This window comes from Colletes gigas, unplaced genomic scaffold (genome assembly GCF_013123115.1).
Source record: "Colletes gigas isolate AHSC1104 unplaced genomic scaffold, ASM1312311v1 Colletes_gigas_Sc00018, whole genome shotgun sequence".
Lineage (NCBI taxonomy): Eukaryota > Metazoa > Arthropoda > Insecta > Hymenoptera > Colletidae > Colletes > Colletes gigas.
In genome coordinates this window covers 1382542-1403816 of record NW_025106647.1, presented here as the reverse complement: position 1 = coordinate 1403816, position 21275 = coordinate 1382542, and the positions used below count along the sequence as shown (strand labels likewise).

The 21275-nt window shown below is 34.2% G+C and overlaps 2 protein-coding genes across 5 annotated transcripts in view; both read left to right on the top strand.

Annotated features, from left to right (window-relative positions):
* LOC122400492 (chloride channel protein 2) overlaps nt 1–21275 on the top strand; it is a 48312-nt gene that overhangs the window by 906 nt on the left and 26131 nt on the right. For 2 of the 3 annotated variants that reach the window (XM_043402001.1, XM_043402000.1), the window contains exon 2: nt 79–280. In XM_043402001.1, coding sequence (XP_043257936.1) covers nt 221–280 — 60 coding nt within the window. In that variant the 5' untranslated portion in view covers nt 79–220. The remainder of the gene's footprint in view (nt 1–78; nt 281–21275) is intronic. The other variant, XM_043402002.1, reaches the window with a different exon arrangement.
* On the top strand, nt 218–14412 carry LOC122400494 (uncharacterized oxidoreductase YjmC). 2 transcript variants are annotated; one of them, XM_043402007.1, is made up of 3 exons: nt 218–280; nt 8580–8976; nt 12200–14412. In XM_043402007.1, exons 2-3 carry the CDS (start codon nt 8632–8634, stop codon nt 13052–13054), a joined length of 1200 nt encoding a protein of 399 aa, XP_043257942.1. In that variant the 5' UTR covers nt 218–280; nt 8580–8631; the 3' UTR covers nt 13055–14412. The 2 variants fall into 2 exon arrangements, with proteins under 2 accessions (XP_043257942.1, XP_043257941.1); XM_043402006.1 differs by lacking the exon at nt 218–280 and adding an exon at nt 8189–8410.

Sequence of the window (21275 nt, the reverse complement as noted above, 5' to 3'; positions counted from 1 at the left end):
TGTCTTTTGAAGTATTACTTTGAGCTAGAACCGATATATTTGTAACAGTTATGACATTTTTGAATTGATATATAACAGTTTGAAACAGTTATTTTCGGAATCGTGTCAACCACTGGCGATAATCATCGAGTGGACAGCCGATTGTACCACCTGCCAGTTTCTTCCGGTCCAGTAACGAGAGTTTTTGAAAATACAATCTTCGACGGATCGAGAATTCATTATGGCGTCGTCCGTCAGCGAGGGGAACCAAGACTATGGCTTGGGATACCAAAACACTTTGGTGAGTCTCCATTATCATTTATTATAATTATTACAAGCGAAAGAAATCGAGCGTTTCACCGTCTCCATCAGTGGAAATTAATGCCACGATTTGAAAATTATTTCAAGGTTTTATGTAAATTTTCTTTAAAGTTACCAACGATTTTCGAGTTTTATATTTTCTCAATTTAATAAGTAATATATTTCAGTTAGAAACTTTAAGAAACTCCTTCGAAAGAACACGATGCAGAAGACCTTTCGCGTTACGTTTAAGCACGAATCCGGGAAACCTAATCTCTCATAAGAAACTTCAAACGATTACAGAATGAAAGTATCAAATTGGCCAAGTGCCAAAATTAGATCGAGGTTTCTCCATAATTAGATGCAACGTGTCAATAACCTTAGAAAAACACAATGCATCCGTGGATAAACGTAAAATATATTAACAACTCGTTGAACAAGTTTAAAAACACTCCTTTTGTAATGAATAAACCACAAAATCAGATTCGAACAGTTGAAACTGAATGTTTCTAATCGTGCCAGGAATTTTGGCTCCAACAGTGTTCGAGAATAGAAAATTGAGCAACAATACTACTTTTTAATTCCTATGAACATACTTCACAAAATGTCACATTTCTTCTCAAAAAACTAAAAAAAAAAAAGTAAAATCATGAATATCAAATTCTTAAAATGGAGTTCATTAAAATTTAACAACAAAAGGTTCATACAATATTATTTATTTATTTCTGCAAGCTTCCCAATTTATACAGTATAGAAATTAAAATATGGCTCGTGCGTAAGAAAATGGCCACCACAGATCGTAAAACGTAGAAATCTGTAAAGTGACCTGATCGTTTTGTTTCGTATTGTACGAATCAAGAGGGGAGAGATTGTTTTTGGGCTCTGAATCAAAGTGTCGAGACTAGTTAAGCGATCAAAGCGGCGAAAGAGACGCAAGGCAAGGGTTGCAAACCTACGAGATGTTTATTCTTGGCTTGGTGTTCGGTGCTGGCCGCGAATAGGACGCTTGGCGGATTTATACGGTTGCCGCCACGTGCTCGTTGACTTTCTCGATCTCGCGCGACTATCTTCTCGTCGTTGATATAATTTTCCTGCTATCGTTCGGCCGATACTAAGCTGATCGACCTTTGGAAATTCATCGGGTTACAACTGGCACGTATTTTTAAGTAAACCGTCATGAATCACTTTCCCGACGGTCACAACCGCAAGTTACAGTTACGTCCGAAACGAATTAGCAATTTTTTCTTTTAGTTTAAGGTCGCGCGAACCTGTCGGGTTATTCGCGACGATTAGATTACCAAATGGTGGTATTTACTGGACAAAATTATAAGACACTTCGTTAATTTCTAGTTTGTCTGTATTCAAAAGGGGAAAATGTACATTTTCTGTATCCCAAATGGTGCAATTTACGAAATGGAAAAATGTTAGATAAAAGCAAAGTCGATCGAATAATACTGTTCAAATCAGAAAAATTAACAAATTTTATTCCTGGAAAACGAATAGAAATTTGAGATTCATTCGTAAACTAGCTTTTATTCTGGATATAGTTTAAAAAAATCCGTCGATAGATTCTCATTTACAAATAAAACGAAATCTAACATTTTCAACTCGAGGCAGTATTTTAAAAGAAAACAGATTGTATTAGAAAACACCGCCCGTGCCAAAACTTTTGTTCGACCCTGTATATTAAACACGAAGACAATGCGACCTCGAATGGACTCGTGGCTTTCGAAACGCTCCGTCCAAAATTCTGCGGCAGGTTGCCATTTTTCTACGTTGCTTCACTGTTTGGTCTTTCTAACTGCAGGAAATCTCTTCTTCGTAATTACACACCTCAAAAGAAGAACGATTGTTCTTTGACAAATTCTCGAAGTACTTTAAAATTATTTTCAGAGTTATTTGAAAAATAATCTAAACATCCACTCAATTTTTGTCGACTTTTTATAATGTGATGTTTTTTAGTTTTCCCTCAATTTAATTAATAATTTCAGCTCCTACATTCAAAATATTAGAAATTTTAAGAAAACAGTACCAATCTTGACACTTTGTATTATTTATAGCTGCGATTGTTTTGCAATATTATGCGATAAAATTTGAGTTGAGAAATTTGTTCTGGACTATTTCTATTAAAAAGATAAATTCCACCACTTGTGGTATGTTGATCTTTGGATGACCTTAAGCAACAAACGTCGAGCGTAAATTAATGTGTTTTAATGCAAATATGTATCTATTTTACTTCGGAAGATATTCGAAATGATTACTGTTTAGTTCTATACATTCATTTATCGTATTGGGGCTTATAATAAAAAGAAATCGTAGGTTAATAATTATTTGTTCGATCAAAACGTTTTTGGTTACGCTTTTGCAAAAATTGCTTTCCTTGTCGATGAAATACAATTTAATCGACATTCTTACTCTTTTCTTTCGTAGCAACAAAAACACTGTTTTGGTACGGATTCGAAGAATTATTACAATCGTATACAAAACAATACAACTCCATTATGACCGACCGAAATAATACAATTTCTCTGATCGATAACTGTTATGAGCAGCTAAAATAAATTTCCCTCGTCGATAACTTACAAGTGATCGAAAGAAAATTTTCCTCGTCGATAACAATTATTAACGATTGAAATAAATATGCTTCGTCGATAACTGTTACGAGCGATCGAAATAAAATTTCTCTCGTCGATAACTATTATAAATAACTGAAATTCAATAGTTACTGGTAAGGAAAAGAATTTTTCTTTAAAATATCTTTTAAATCGTGTTCTCTTTCTTTAATTTCTTTTTATTTTATTACTGTCGTTAACTTGTTCAGTGTTCTTTGTAGGTAACAAATTTTATCGATCCGAGAATGTCGAATGGCATGAACTTATGGCTCAACATGTCGATAACCAGATTTCTGACGAAACGAGTTACCGTAACTCGATAGTCGAGAAAAATGTGATCCGATTATATTCGTCATGACACGATCAAACGTAATCGTACGGTAATTCCCGTTCAATCGCGGTGTAATTATAATTGTAAATCTGTGAAATGTGCAGAAACTATGTTATTATCGCGTAACTTGGAGTAGCTGTTTCAGTACGCGTGATTTCCGGTTTCTTTCGATATTGAAGGTAAGGTATGATCGTTCGTCGATGATGTCACCTCGTTAACGTCGATTAACGCTCCTACGTACAATCGTTCAACAAATATCCCAATAGTGAAAGAAGAAATCTCGAAATTAGCAGACCACCCCAATCTTTCGATCGCCTAATTCGCTAACTGAACTGAATGCGTTCGTAGACTCGAAAGTCATTATTCATTCGAATTGTAGCCATAGTTAAGAGTTGATAGTATTAATAAACATCAATATAAAAAAAATCTCCTGTTCCCTTGAATTATCGTTTTAAAAAATTTCCAATATTTCTTAAGCCAAGAAATATTATATTTTTGTCTACAGTCTTTGCTGAAATTGATGTCATTTTCACAAACACTGCACAACAAATTCGAACAATTGTGTTTGACAGAGGAAGTAGAAAATTGCAAAGTAGAAAAGTTTGGCAATTTTTGGTAGGACGATTAACTCGGAGAAAAAATATTTGTTCCACTCGAACAAGAATTTAACAACGCCAGGAAGTCGAAGTAGATCGCCATGCGTTTAGTTTTGTGTGTAATTCTATGTCGCGTTTGACGTTTCTTTCAAAGATTTTTCTCTTTGATTTTCCGGGCTCGTATACATGGGAACAACGCAGTATTCTTTTTTTTCTCAAGAGCATCGAAGCTGGTTAGGTAACGCAAACCGATCGAATATTCCTGACGTAATGCCGAGCGGCGCTTTTCCGAACGTCGATATTGCGAAACGGCGAACCGTCAAACATACTCGCTCCAGATTATGCAATTTCTGCGTTCCAGGCTCTCGTATCCGCTCGAAAATGTCCGCAGTCCGCGACTTTTGGTTCATTGGAACGTCGGACGATGTTCAAGATAAATTAGAATCTGTATGTTATGGTTTGACGTTGTATGACCGCGTTTGACGTCAGTTTTATTCGTCGAAAGGGCGAAAAGGACGACTAGAAAGTCAAACACGGTGCTTGTTCTATCAAATCGAAGCTCCAAAGTAGCTGTTTTACCAAAAAAGTCTCTAAATTGGTTCGAATCTTTGGAACTTGTTTAAAACAAGAAGTTACCGAATTTAAAAACACAAATTAAATATTATGGAAAAATGAAATTTGAATGAGTTAATAAATAAATTCATTATTTGGGCGCAGAGTAAAACTAACAAGTATCAATATTTTTTATTATTTAATAAGTATGATACAAAATACTTGCTACGATTCCAACCATTTAATAGCTACATTTGAAGAATGGAGGGTGTCGATGTGTCTGGGATTTAATTTATTATCGCAGGTTTCGCTATCTGCATTATCTGGTGTAAATCGGCAACGACGATAAGGGAGCATAAATAAGTTTTATTTACATTTTCGTTCGTATAATTGGAATGATGCTCGACAGTAGTTCGGTTGAATAATAGGAGTTTAGTAAATCGCTGAATCGGGCATTGATTCTACTTAAACGAAATCGAGAAAACCATAATGAGTAAATTACTAGTAAATATAGGTAAATATATTAGTGTTTTTATTAGACAGAAATAAATACCAGTATTGTTTCGGTATTCTTGTTATTAACGTTTCTTTCTCATTATCAGTAATTAAGAACAGTAATAATCTATCAACTTAATGATTTAGATTTTTGCTAATTTCATGTATTAAGATATCATTAAAATTAAAAATATCGTGAGATAACTTAAGAAAGTATTAAATGGGAGAGATAAGAAAATTATTAGTTTCTAATTGTTTTATTGATAAAACGTTGCAGTTCGCAGTACACATGTATTAAAGGATAATATCACATATAATTTTTGTCAATAATTTTCTTCGATAGAAAAACAGAGTTATTAAGATTCTACCGTGCAAAAGATTGGAGAAGAAAATTTCTCCTTATTTTCTGTCCCCAAAGAAAATCTCAAGGAAGCAAATCTCAAGGAAGAATTGATTGCGATTTACGCGTTGTAATTGCATAATACGCATAAATATGCAAGCGGAATTCGCAAGCGTTGATTACGGCGCAGTCTAAACGAGTTATCGCACCGATTAGATGATTTCTAATTCGATTTAGAGGCGAGATGGCACTTATTAATAGTTCGCAATCTCCTTGATTCGCTAATTCATTTGTTCGCGTCGCTCGATCGGCGTTCAAATTGATGAGAATGAATTGTTCATCGTGCAAAATTTCGATGGCAGACATCGTAACTGTTGTAAAATATATTGTAATAGTTGTGATAAAAATTATAAATTATTATTAAATAATTTCGGTTACTAACTTACGCACCTTTCATTTCAATCAATTTTTAAATAATTTTTCTATCATGTTTAAAATAGTGTCATTAAAAAATAGTGTCTTTTTTAATTATTATTTATAAAAGTGTTACTTTAAAATATCTAATATTGCAGAAATTTTATAAATTTAAATCATGTTATTGCGTAGAGTTTTTTCAAAGTTGACAAAGAATTAAAATACATATAGAGAATAATGAAAGTATTACAATGGACGTATTATAGCATTTTTATGGCCGATTTTGCACTTTTTGGTCAACTTATGGTCGAAAACGACGCTCCACGAACTTTTTGTGCCACGGAATCTTTTTAACACCTCTCATCGAGGACGACGAATTTTCGAAACGAATGATTATGTACTAGTTCAATTAACATCATGGTCAGTATCGACACAACTTTAAATGTGAAAACGAAAAACGATGGCAATCTTAATGGAAGATCGCTGGTTCCTATCGTTGTTTCAAGTGCCTCGTTGATAATATAAAAGCTTCAGCTAAAAGATAGTAATTATCCTCTAGTATCAACTTTCTTCTTGCTCAATAATAGTAATTACAGTTATAGTAACGGTTTTTAGTAAATAAAATATATTTTAAAAGCAATGAAACTAAAAGGTTCATAAATATTCACTTTATAAATTAACAACAGCGGCTGCAATTTTAATAGTTTGTTTTTCATCGTACACTGTCATTCAAAAATTTTAATCGTGTAAATATTATCCACGAAAAAGGCTAGTTTAAATTTAAAATTAAGATATATATATACATATACGTTAATCAAATTTAACATTTACTAACAAATCATATTTACAAGTTTTATAACTTTATACACCTTGTAAGTGTATAATTATGTTTAAAAAGTGAGGTGACTTTGGAATTTTTGAAACGTTTCCTCTCAGGGGGAAAACACACGCCAGCCACGATCCATCGCTGTGGATTATTTGATTTATCCTAATTCGCATGTAATTTCGAATTTTTATTTTCCCCCCGTCTCGTTTACTTTACCTATTTTCACATTATACTTGTTTTTAATGAGTTAGTTTAGTCGTCTCGATGATATTCTTATCTTTAACGTTTCGCGGTTATAGCTGTAACACAAAGTAAAGTTGAATACTATCTACTTATCAGAGTTTCATTCGTGGAGAAAATGTACATCGTTTCTTGGCAATAAAATGATTAGTATCGCGTTATAAATGTTAACCATGTACCAAATTACCTGTCAGAGATGGTGATTTACGGCCAAAGATTTAAAGGAAATTTCCGGACATCTGCCTGTATTGCGACTTGCAATTACTGGTAAAAATTCTATGAAATTTTTTGTCATTTCAACGTTTGTATAAAACGATAAATTTGTGCCTTTTAACACCTTTTGGTAAAAATAGTGTTAATTGGCCGAATAAAGAACGTGTCACCGATTGAAACACGTAACTTATGAAATAGCAGTTCTTTGGAATAATAATTTCTAGATTATACATTCAAACAAATTTCGTTTAGGGCTGATTAAAAATTCATGGAATGCGCAGGAACGCGTTGGGGAACACACATCTGATTTTTCGCGAACTGCTTGCTCGGTCGGCTCGTTTTTCAGGAAGCAAAACGAAACGACTGCTCCTAGCAGGTGTCACTCAACACCGAGGCGTCGTTTTCCAATGGCAAAAGTATCGATGACTTTGTATTCCAAATTGCTGCTTAGATTTTTTCAAGTTCTATTTTGCAGAAATATTCGAAAGTATATTACAATAGACAGACAGTTATGATGAGTAAAATTTGCAATTCCGGTCCAACTCGGTGTTCTTCAATTTTTTTCTCTGGAAAAGTATAATATAAATAGGTACTTCGAACGAAAAAAATTAAAATGAATGCAATGTAGTCTAATTTTTAATTTTTTAATAATATTACTGCATTTGCTTCTTTGAACGTTTAAACATATTGTATAGTATCGCTATCTCCTTCGCCGTCGACCGTTTATAGGTTAATGAAGAGGAACAGCGTATCTCTTGTTTTGCACTGATAAAACCAACGGTATCTTCAACGCAATTACACACTTCAGAAATCATATACTCGCGCGTGCACAACGTATCGAGCGTAAACTCGAAGAAATGCGTAATAATGCCAAATTCCATCTAGTTAAATATTTTTCTCGAAACCTTGTCCGATTTCTCACGAAAATATTGAATTCTCCTGAATTTTATTAAAACAATTTATGGACCAAAAACGCTTCATCAGCCTTTCAAACTATACATAAATTTATAAATTAGAATACTTCTTTTATAATCATTGTTAGTAAACTTTCTCTTAATTATTACTATCCTCTGAACGATACAAAATACGATTCGATTAATAATAATAAGATTTTAATATAATGCCAAAGGACCATAAATATTCATGACAATTTAAGTGAATGTTTTCACCTGTACGAATATTCTCTCGACTTGTTACGAGCGAAAACACTAATCAGTATTTGAATTTACCGGGGCGGTGACGTCACCCGGAGAAACGACTATCTGATCGATCAGTAGCCGACGTCGCGAGTAGTTGCGAAGCTCGTGCAACGGGTTAGATCGATCCGCGTGAGTCTGGCCGTGAAACATAGATCATCGACCGCGCATGTGCACGAAAATCGTCCAACAGTTTCCGGATCCGTCTCTTGGGAACCAAAGAGACAAATTTACGACCGTCTACGCGTTTCTATCAATATTAAAAGTCCCGTTAACCACTCGTACGTCGTAGTTACGTAATAACAACGTTCGCGTGGTAATTGTGAATATATTCTGCACGGCGGGAAATTCAAACGCATCGAAATCCGAAACATCGAATTTTGAACGTTGCTTTCGAACTTTCCCGCTCCTTGAGATTCTGATAAGGATTTCGTCGTGATTTTTGAAATCGTAGGAGGGGACTAACTCCAGAAATTTGTCGGTAGAATCTTAATTCTGGAAAAAGTGGAGCGAACAGACGCCATCTGGTGATGAAAGATGTCAACAGCGTACAGAACTATTCCGACAGCGTCGAGGATCGCGTTGGGGTGTCTCCGGGATTCAACGAAGATTGGTTCGATCGTTGTTAGAAGAATGACTTCCGGTCAATACAACGAACAGGTGGTGGTGCCCAAAGAGGACGTGGTTCGGTTCATTCGTGATTGCTTGTGTAAGGTCGGCACTCCGGACGAGTATGGGCAAACGGTCGGCCACCACTTGATGACCGCTGACTATTGCGGCCATTTTAGTCACGGAATGAACAGATTGCGAATGTACGTGCAAGATATCGAGACCAAGACCACGGACCCAGCCGCGAAACCGCAGATTCTCACTGACTTCCAGGTACAGGGCCTAACTTCCGTCGAACGTTGGTCTCGTTGCGAGGAAGTCCGTCCATTTTATCTTTTCGTCGTCGTATCGAAAAATGATGTTCTCTGGGAATTTTTTTCTCGAATAACCTTGAAACGAAAAGTGTAAAATTTTTAGTCAGTTCTCTTGAATGGTCACCATTATTTTGTTTTTTGAAAATGAACCGAACAGAATTATTGAAATTTCATTTTCCAAGCAAACAGGTCACTTCCGACCCATAATTCCTTGAGGAATTTTTATTCCATCGATAAGAAGAGTGCCATGTAATGATTTAAAAATTTTGTCCTTGAGAAAATTGGTGAAGATCAATTTTGTAGTCCACTTTTTTGTAACAAATTTGAAGATGTAGAATTGCTGTGGAGGTCCTGATACTTATTTCCTGGCAATTCTGTTTTCAAACTATGTTTTTCGGATCATTGTCAGCTTTTTCTGATTAGGGATATCCTTGATGTTTTTTCAAATTTGATGCACGATGAATAGAAGTTTTGAATAATTCGATTGTATAACAGTTATTTTGTGGTATTATTAATGTCAGTAACGTCATCAAAAAATTTACAAGTATGTATCAAGGTTTATTTATTTTAAGCATTTTGAAACGCCGGTCACAACTGACCACCGTGTTAACCGATTACTTGAAAACGAAGATTGGCGTCTCTGACCCATGATACGAGGTCAGAGTGTACATAGATCTCAGATACGTATCTCCAAACTCATATTCGATGTAGTGAGGTCATGATGGAGGCAGAAAAATTTAAAAAATGATGAAACTCGGAATTTCAATTATTTTTTCTTATACAATTTTCTTAATATTAAAGTTGAAATTTATTTTTCAAAAATTACAGCATGAAGCATTTTCAAACTTACGAAAATAAGACAAAAATAATGGTTTAATAAAAGTATTTCAAAATAGGCACTGCTTCAAGAAATTATTCGAGAAAAACTATTCCTTGAATTTTTAGAATATTTGCAATTTTTGGTCTCGTGGTGAGATTATTAGAAATATCCAAAAGTACATATACAGGGTGTTCGACCATCCTTGGGGAAAATTTACTGCAAAATTCTAGAGACCAAAATAAGACGAAAATCAAAAATACTAATTTGTTGATAACTTCGTTAAAAAGTTATTAACGTTTAAAGTTCCGTCCGTACTGAATTTTTTTTCTCGAAAATGCGCCGGATTTTGAGGGTATGTCTATTCACCAAAAATGCTTGTAATTGACCCCTACAACCAAAAATAATTTTTTCAGAATGATTTGAAACTTCGTAATTTAATTTTTCAATAACTTTTTAACAAAGCCTCAATCAAGAAATTGATATTCTTGATTTTCGTCTTATTTTGGCCTCTAGAATCTCCCATTAAAATTTTTCCCAGGAGTGGCCGAACACCCTGTATATACAGGGTGTCTCACCCGATTTTGACATCTTGATTTTCTCGCTATTGTTACTCGTAACAAAAAATGTTTCAGCGGAGGCTTGAATGGTATCGAGTGGAGCATATTCTGATGTTATAATTTTTTTCGTGAGTGGACGCGTAAAGGTCATATAAAGGTCAACTTTGTTTTTTTAAATGGAATGAGGTATTTTTTAATACATCAATCGATTCAGCTGGGCAATCGTTATAAAAAAGTACTAACCATGTAACGTCGAAAAATTAATAGTTCAGGAGATATTTCAATTTAAATAATTCTAAAACACCATTACTGTTGTACTAAGACGTTAGCGTTTATTTACAGAAATGGTTCAACGGTAGGTGCGGTAGTAATGATGCCTTAAGAATTTAAGTAATTTAAATTGAAATATATCCTGAACTACTAATTTTTCGACGTTACATAGTTAGTACTTTTTTATAACGATTGTCCAGCTGAATCGATTCATGTATTAAAAAACACCTCATTCCATTTAAAAAAACAAAGTTGTCCTTTATATGACCTTTACGCGTCCACTCACGAAAAAACTAATAACATCAGAATATGCTCCACTCGATACCATTCAAGCCTCCGCTGAAACATTTTTTTTTACGAGTAACAATAGCGAGAAAATCAACATGTCAAAATCGGGTGAGACACCCTGTATAATAAATGAGAAAATCTCGATAAGGCTTTAGAAGAAGAATAGAGAAATTTCCATTCTATAGATCCTATATATAGTTGCTATAGATCCACTTAAGGATAAAGTAAAAAATATCCAATAAACCGAAAGAAGTTAATTGCTCGGTCTATTCAGCTTATAAGTCGATCGTACGAAAGTCGTTTGTACGCTTGATGCAGAGATATCGTTCTGCCACTTCAGATATGCGGCACAAGTGTCAACAAAGGAACATTTATAGATCGCGTGATGCTCAAGATAGATTCGTGTCCATTTCACACTTTTTCGCATCGAATACGTGATTCACTTATCTAAAACGCAATTGAGTGACGATCAAGTTTGAACATACATATTTGGATCTATATTTGAAGAATATTCACTATTTTTTCCATAGAAAAATATTAAATATTTTAGAAGTTACGGTAACCTTAGTAAAGGCATGTTAACGTTACTACAACCACAGAAATATCATCGCTTAAAAACTTAAATGAATGAAAATGATAAAGAACAATTTCAGAGAAAAAAGGTACCACAGTTCCTACAGGCTTCTCCTAGAAACAAATATTTTTCTCATATATACAAGAATTAAATTTCACAAGATATTTCATAGTACATATTTGCATTCAATTTTCGTGTCAAAATTAAAGTATTAATCGCATTATATCAACGCTGATAACCGTAGTTTTGGGTATCAGATAAAGAACGTGATTTATAAATACCGATCATGACAGATTTGCTTTTCGAATACTTTTGCTTTCCAGATTTTGCTTATTAACTGTATTAGATCGTATCAGTTTGACACAGAAATGTAATGAGTTTTATTAAGAATGAGTCAATGTACTGTGTGTTTGTGCAGTAAAAATTTGTTTGAACGAAATTTCCGTCAATTTCTGATTTAGTGAAACTCTACTGTACTTAGAGTCAATTTGAAAACCTAGTATATGAATTTTACCATTAAATTTTGTTAAAAATCCCCAGTATAACGGTTCTCCAAACTGATGATAACATTTTAAATTGATTGTTGCTTTCTGCCTGTCAAGAGACTTTCGTGTATAACGCTGTAGGTCCAAACGTAACCTTAACCGGTGAAGTTCGTTAAAAATGTTTCTAGGCTATAGCGCTGGTGGACGGGAACAATGGGCTAGGCCAAGTGATCGGTAAATACAGCATGGAGCTGGCCATAGAGAAGGCGAAGAAGTTCGGAATTGGAATGGTCGTGGCCCGTGGTTCGAACCACTATGGGATCTGCGGCTACTACACGATGATGGCGATCGAGCAGTGCTTGATAGGGTTCTCCTGTACCAATACCAGTCCATTAATGGCCCCAACTCGTAGTAAGGCTCAGGGATTGGGCACCAATCCTCTGTCTTTGGGCATGGGAGCCCTGGACGGGGATCGTTTTCACTTAGACATGGCTACCACAGCCGTGGCTCTGGGGAAGATCGAACTGGCCATCAGGAAGAACGAACCTATACCCTCGGGTTGGGCCTTAGGCAGCAATGGAAAGGTCACTACGGACGCTGAGGACGCCTATGAAGCATCGCTTTTGATGCCCCTGGGAGGGGAGGAGCATACTTCTGGGTATAAGGGCTACGGACTGGCCGCCATGGTCGAAATACTCTGCGGGATTCTATCTGGGAGCCATTTTGGGCCCAACGTCAGACAATGGAAGAATAAGAATGCGGTGGCTGACCTTGGGCAATGCTTTATGGCTATTAACCCGGAAGCTTTCTGCTCCGATTCGAAGACTAGGCTGTCCACTTTGCTGAAACAACTGAGGAACCTTCCTCCCGCCGGAAGTAAATCTGTCATAGTTGCTGGAGATCCTGAGAGAGTCGCCATGGAAGGCGTGGACAAAGTTGGCGGGATCACGTACCATCTTAATCAGTTGAAGGATTCGAAGGAACTGGCGGAACAACTCAACGTTGAACCTATGAAACTTCTTCCTAAAAGGACAGTTCACTAACGTTTCATGATATCAGGATTCTGAATCATTCGTTCTACAACTACAGCAATTCCTCGATAAAACGTTTGAGTTTGGAATCGATCGATCGTTTTAACGAGGTAGCAGCACGAAATTGACTCCTGGGATTGGAATTTTTTTCGAAAGACGGCTTACATGGACGCAGACTATCGTGCTAAAGAAGGGACAATACGTTTTATCGAGGTAGAAATGCGCCGTTTCAACGAGGAGTTGCTGTAATTTTGGAGCATTTATTAGGGTTGGGTTATTCATTGCATTTAATTTCAACTAATATTTTCTCAGGAATTTGTACTGCCATTGCAATGTTATTATAACGGGTGGGAAATTGATATAGCTCAAGACTGAGACTAACTTTTTTGCATATGAATATTCGAACATTTGGGCGATTCGAATATTCAGCGAATATTATTTAAATACTATTCTAACCCTGTGATGAACAAACGAATGAGTAAATGAGAAAAAGTGAGTCTTACGTTTAAAGCAACGGAAATTAGAGTTACGTTTATGTTACGCGTAGTCTATCATCGATACAATAATATGTAATTGCAGCTCTAATACCACGAATACCAAAGTCCACTAATGTCACGTTTACTTTGCAAACAATGTTTACACGACACCGACAAGCTCGCGTGTCCGTTTCGCTGATTTAATGGAAACCATGCTCGCGATGACATAATAGCGTCGCAGTCTGATCGTCGATGAACGACGACAAGGCCTTGGACTTGCTCGAAGAATCTTGATTGCACTCATTACCGATCTACGGTCGCGATTATCGATGATGAGCCTTCGGTCCAAACAACAAACGACAGATTTGCATAATCTGGCCACAAGATCGATGGATCCCCGCAATAACTGTCGAGCTTTGTCGATTTTATCTGCGAAACGATAACACGACGAGAAATCATTATCTGATGAATCACGCGCACAGCTGGGATAAATACTATTTTAACTAGCAAACAGTAAAAAAATATAATTATTTCAGATTATGTTGCGGAGTTTCGTAAACATAGTACTCAACAGATTTATTATAAGATAAACAAAATTATATAAAAATTATTACAAAGTTGCAGCATTTAAACCTTCGTAGGAAACATAAAATAATAAGCTGTGGCGTCACTACTTATATAACAAAAATTAAATAGCAAACATTGGTGTCTAAATGTACACAGTAAAAATAAAATAACGAACCAGTAATTATAGAGAAAAAAGAAAGAAATTATTAAATTATAAAGACATAAAAATAAATATTAATCTGAATTCTTTTCGTCTATAGTAATTGCAATTACGTTGATATTGTTCACAAATTCTCACATTTTTCATATTTTTTATTAACTCTTAAATTCGCCCAAAAATATTTTCTTTCGACTTTAGATGATTGAAATATAAATTAATTTTTATAAATAAACGCCATGAATTAATATTAAATTCACAGAAAATGTTTAGAATATATTATAACTACGCACTTTGCATATTTAATGTGCGTAAATATATTTTCCTGCATAATTATCGTGCATTCATATCCGTAGTTCATTTATCACTTTCGTCCTTGTACTATTTTACTTCACATACAGTATAATTATTTTTTGTTTTGTAACAATATATTATATAAAACACTATACAGTTATAAGGTATAACTATGAATAATATGAATAATATTATATCTAAAAATAAAAAAACCTTTTTTATGTATTAGTCCTTGTTTTTCGTAATATAGGGTGTCCCATATAATTTTAGCATTTTACATTGGTTAGTATTATAGTTACGGTTATTATTACGATGTTATTTTTCGCGTGGCGCAAACATCGACGATATCGGGGATGGTTGACCAGAGATTCCTTCTGCTTTCTCTCCGGAGTCAGTAAACAGGGTTATCGGTGAAGTCTCGCAGACTTTGTGTCCCTCTTAAAGGCGTCTTATCGAGTTTAATTAAGAAAAACAATGACCACACAAGCGGCGTAATTGATTTCTCGCTGATGATTTTTGCTAAGTAGTCCGCTTATTACGCACAAAAAATCATATGTCATCTGACCGCGTTGCGTCACTATTTAACATTTGGTTTGCAAGCTGCAAAAGCAGCCAAGAATCTAATTATTCATAGCGAAAATGTCCTTTCCCCAAAATTAATATTAACTAAATTGCATCTGCTGAAACTTTTACTAGATATAATCTATTAGAACGAGTGGTTTGGGAAACAGAGGATGCTTTCATGAATTTTTTACAATAATGAATTTTATTTTTGAAAGAAGGTGATTTTACGCGAAAAAATATATCGAAAATATGGAATAACTTTTTGACTTACTGGACTTTGTTTTGGAAGAAATCGAGTTCGAAAATTCGTGAGGCGCGAGTGCAACGGAGAACACAAGTAGAAATGGCGGGCACTGGTCTGCCCCCCTAAGTGTTCAATTGTACGCGTACCCCACGAATCTTTAAATTGAATTATCTTGAAAACGAAGCATTTTACGAACAAATTTTATTCTTCGTTTTCGGCTTATTTTTTACAGACAGACTACATTTTCTTGCGATGATTATATTTGAAGGAAGGGGGGGGGGTTCGAGAGATTATAGAAACTTATTGCAACGGGTTAATATTTTCCTTAACTCTTAACTGGAAACGTGGGGCTTTTTTAAACTCCAGCGACTAATTTTATGTATAATTAATTATTGTGCGCTACTATTTAGCGCATTGAACTGGCATAAAACAAAGGCAGTATTTTTGGATTCCCCACGATACTAGTTATGTTTTTAAAATACATAATAGTAATTAAAGATTGAGTCTTTGATGTATTATAACGTGATTAAGTAGCATTGTTATTGGTTCTTGCTTGTTGAAAGTTGTATTAACATTTCTCATACTGTTTTTCCGATGTATATTAGTAGCATTTCTGTCATGTGGCGGTAGATGTCAGTAGTAGGGTTGAGACCATTCGATTAGGTCACGAATATTATTTTGAATATTATTATTCAAAAGCCACTATTTAAATATTACTGATAGGATAGTGTTATTCAAATAAAAAAGTATTCATATATCTGTGAAATGTATATCTACACACACAAATATACAGACACCTGAAAATTATTTCATAAAAATAGCAGGTACATTTTTTGTTGTATTATGTACACATAAAATTGTATTTTAATTTTTTTCTGTTTTATATGCAACAAATTAGGGTGATAACAGCAGTATAAATGGCAGAAAATGAGACTTTTAGCTTATACAATTTTGATAGTCATACCTACTTATAACTTTAACAATATTTTTATAAGCAATATACATATAATAATTTTATGTCCACTAAAGTATTTTATGATTAGTGTTTAATTACTTTCGTGAGGCACTATGCTTTAGTCGTTTCTTTATCGCAATTGCGGAGATTATGAAGACATTATAATTACATAAGTTTAGACCTGGATATCTAAGCATGTTTAAAACATTATAAAAATTCTTGGAACTTAAATAAACTACTGGAAAATGATTTTCTTTTTCGTACGGACGAAATCTTTTGAAGTTAGTCGTCATATGAATATTATTTTACTTTCAAGAAATACTGCTTCTCTCAACTAGAATCACATTTTCTAGAAATTTTCTCAGCGACCTACGAAATTTGTATTCTAGCTCGATGATCGAATGCATGGATTCGTTTGTACGTGTCGTGTTCAAATTCCAAATAGGTATTTCGTCACATCGTGTGTACGTGTTTGGAAATTGCGCTTTCCATATGCTTTATTATGGCCTCACGTGACACAGAAAAATCGAAATCTATTTTATTAAAAATAGATATTTAACTTCGTCAATTTTCAAAACATAAACAAACTGTTTACGTACTGCTTATTTTGTATTTTTCTTTTAATTCTATTTTTGTACTAGTAAATTCATTATTTATTATTATTATTGTTACTCAATACAAATTAAAACATTACAATGTCAAAGTAAACAGTTTTCATGGGTCAAAATGGACCCGAAGTTCGCTGCACAAGGAACTATTAAAATTTGTATTACAAATTTTTGATAAGAATTAAATATATTATAAACAATGTGGAATATCGTAAGTATTGGCAAAAACGTGTAATATAAATGAAAATTGAAACGATTATTTAGATTTCGTAAATTGAAATATTAAATTTAATTTTCTAAATTTTCTTGATCAAATAGAAAAGTATAATTTTGTTATTAATTTTCTCAGACCACGAACAATGAAGCAAGTAAATAAACTTCTGTTTTGCACACGGACGTCATCGCAAACGAAACGTATACCGGGGGTTCAAAAGTTATCGACTCGCTTTGTTTGTCGTCAGTTATCAAGCATACTGTGAAATCATGCTGAGGCTATCTATTTTTTTCGCGTCCATGCGTGCGAATGCACGAGGGGTGTCTCTTCTACGTGGATAATTGTGCTCCTTAAAAAAAAGAATATCGTGCTGGAAAATACGTCGGAATACTAGAAGTCGTATATGTAAATCAGCGAAATTTCTTTCAGCGATGAAGACGGCATAAACCGTCAGGACGCTGATTAATCTTTCCAATCGGCTCGATAATCGCTAATTATGCACAATTTCTTAGATCGATCTCCCGTTCTACATTCGATCTTGAGAACTTTGTCCTAGACCCTATTACCAAAGAGTTATTATCCAGGATTTCGAAGAGAAAGAAGAGAAATCATGTTTATTCATTTAAGACTAGGGACCATAATTGTTATAACATTAGTGAGTTTTTTATCAGTTGCTTCTAAGCAACAAGTTTATAAATATATAAATTCAATAACTGTAAAATATACATTTATAAAAGCTATTAGGAAAGAATAAAATATGATTATTTTCTATGTACCCAAAATGGAAAAAAAATGGTTTCTCCATTTTTATTCCTGTAAAAAAATTTTATGAGTTTTGCATTTGTTTCGACGTCCCCTACAATTTTATACAAACAATTTATGGTTCTATTTTAATGCCACAAGTTGGCTTTAATTTTCCTATGAAAACAAATTATTTCGACAATTTTATTATTGTTATTTCTTGTACAGTTAATACCTACTGTTGTTGCATTATCTAGAACCATAATAAAAATGTTCAATGGTCTATTCAACTCTCAAAAATCGTTCCAGACCTCAATTTTTTGGTCTTCACATTTTTGTTTGAAAAATAATAATTTTCTCTAGGCATTTGTATCGTTAATAAACATTTGTAGAAAGTTTGATCATACTTGGCGTATATCGATCGCTTGTATGATAAATTGGACCGAGCTTTGAGGAGAGTATCGGAGCGAATAAGATGATCGCGAAGAGTCAGAGGCGGTAAACAAGGGCGATACCGAGAACAAGGGACAACTAAACAGGAAGGAAGGGCCCAATTATTGGACGAAATGATCTTGTCGAAAATGCAATCGTATGCACTGTTGACGCGTCGCGAGAATGGTAATTCGTCGTTGCCCGACCATGTGACTGGCATTAACTAATTCAGCACTCTAATATACCGGGCTGGGGTTCGTGAACCCATGGGACATCCGTGACAATAGTCGAGCGATCTTTCAGTACCATTATTCGACTCCTACGTGGATCCGTCAAACCATTTTCCTACTCTCGAACAACTCGATTTTTTCGTTTCTTTTTCCGGAAATATTATTATCTGAAAATTTGTTTAAAAGATTAACTTGAGGATAGAAAAATAAATTCCTTGGAAATTGTTTGGCAAGCTGTGTTATTCAATTTTTCTATTTCATTTTTCACAATTTTAATAATTTTGGAAGTTTCAAACAAGTTATTTGCCAAATCTTTAATATGGAAAAAATAATTTAAATTTCAATCTTCATTGAGAGAAATGCAAGTATTTATAAACTTTCATAATCGAGTAAACTTAACTTGAAAAATCGTCCAATAAATGTTAGGTTTTAAAATTTTTATATAAATATAAATTCGAGTAATAAAACATGTTTTCTAGGTTTATTAATTAAACTCAAGATTTCCCACTCACGAAAAAGTATTACAACAATTATCTTCTAAACAAGGGAGTACTCACCCCTTCAAACAATTTTCCAAACGTCTTAAAATAGAAACATTTTTAAATTTGTAATGCACAAAGCTGTCTAGTTAAATAACATAAATTAGTCAAAATATATATAATATTTGCATCGATGGCAAGGTATAATAGTTTGCTCTACTTAGAGTAATTGTTTATTTATTTTCTAATAAAATTTATAAACGCGTTCGTAAAGAATTTATGTCCGTTGCGAGACAAAACTTCTTGTTTGGCCTTCTCGAATTGTTGATGTAAATTATTACTCGTAGTTCCTAAGTGGCTTCGTTGAATATTCATCCCTCGTAATTACGCCTAAATTACGCTCGGGTTTTAATTGTCCGCTGGCACGCGTCATTCAAACGAACGACACTGATTTCATTCAATATGATAATGTTCTTCGCCTGGACTACAATTTTCGAACATTATTTTGCATAACAACGCTCGAGTACGCGTTATTAGTGCTGTTCATTCTTCAACTTGCGTCTTTCTTCTTCCTGGCCTTGTTTCTGATACACTCGAACGCTAAATCACCGTTTTTCAAACTGTATTCTATGGGCGTTAACGAGTGTTTTGTAAAACATTGCAATTAACAGCAGAAGTGAACAAAATACGTTTCAGAAAATTAATTTGCAATCCGTACAACTGTTTTGTAAAATATCATTGACAACAAGGATTGACGAAATATACACATACGACAAAAAAAATTATAGAAAACAATTCGAAAACTCAAAAAAATGTGACATTTAATAAAATATAATATTTTCACGAAAGAAATGACAATTGTTTTGTCATTGTCTTATAATTTTGTTCAGCCGAAGTTAACATTCTTTTCTCTAACCTTTTTATCGTGTTTTAAGATTTTGTTAATATTGTAATATATAGGATGTATAAAATGTAGAATTCGAGTATTTGAAGTGTCTTATATTTTTGTCCCGTACTGTATGATCATCGTTGAGAATCCCTGTTCTAAATGATTCAGTCACTCTCTCTCGAAAAAGACGACTTTCTCGCTTCTGCGTTAGAAGTCACGTGCGTTGTTAACATTCGTGAATACATATGAAATACAGCATAAAACAAGTGATACGATAAGGAAAAATAATACTCATGTGACACATTAAATGGTAAGTGAAAGGCGTTTGGAGACGTTTGCCAAGTAACTGTATAAATCGGTATATCTTGCGTCAATGATCCTGAAGACCAGCGGGAAAGTTTCACAACGGTATTTCAAATATCGAATCCAGTTGAAAATTGACTAATATGTACACTCAAGTTCGAGTAAATCCAAAATTACAGCGACTGAAATTATATTATACTCATCCTATTAACGATTTTTTAATTCATCCTAATTGATCCTTTTTAAAACCCAGTTTAACAGTACAATTTTTATTAACATCGACAACAATGCTTCCAGTCCAAGAATTTGCAATTTCTTTACGAAATAAACGTAGGTTCATCGATTATTTATGTTTAATAATGCAACAAAATTTTAAAGTGAATGATTCAAAATATGTCAGCCTGCAATAATAAAAGAAATTGTGTATTCAGTGGCATCCTTATTTTTTTTTAATAACAGAATATTCTTTCGAATTGGTGGAAACTTTGTGCTAAAATTCCTCGCAGATATTCTATAGATAGGATTAAGGTTTGGGCTCAAAGCCCCAAGACTAAACTCCAAAATGGCGACGTTTGTTGTATTTAATGAATCAGTGTATTTATAATAAAATCGAAAACAAGAAACATTGTTGGAAAGCACTGAATGTTTTTCTTCGCTGTTATACATCCCAAAATTAATATTTTGAAATAATACGAGACTCAACTTCTTCTCCAAAATGGCGACGTTTACTGGATTTAACGAATCACTGTATTTAGAATCGAAAGCAAGGAACATTGTATTTAGGATTGTATTTTTGAAATTGTAGTTAGTCTAGTGTTTAATCGTACGCGTCGAGATGCTATTGTCACATTGGTGCATACTCGGTGGCACTTACTTAAAAATAGCCCGAGATATAGAAAGATCATTGTGTATTGGTAGACGCGACATTTTGTCTCGCAGACGTAAAACTAATAAATAAGTCTTGTAAGCCAGGCGTACAAATACGCTATCATAGTCAAGGCCAGCGCAGCGGTTAGGTTGTTTCAAAATGTCTGCGTAACCCAGAGGTGAAACCTTTTTACTGGTAGTGTTAACCCAACA

Excerpts from the sequence above, each read along its gene's own strand:
- LOC122400494 (XM_043402007.1), top strand. The coding sequence starts at position 8,632 with ATGTCAACAGCGTACAGAACTATTCCGACAGCGTCGAGGATCGCGTTG. Across the intron at positions 8,977-12,199 it reads AGATTCTCACTGACTTCCAG|GCTATAGCGCTGGTGGACGG; the intron begins GTACAGGGCCTA and ends AAATGTTTCTAG.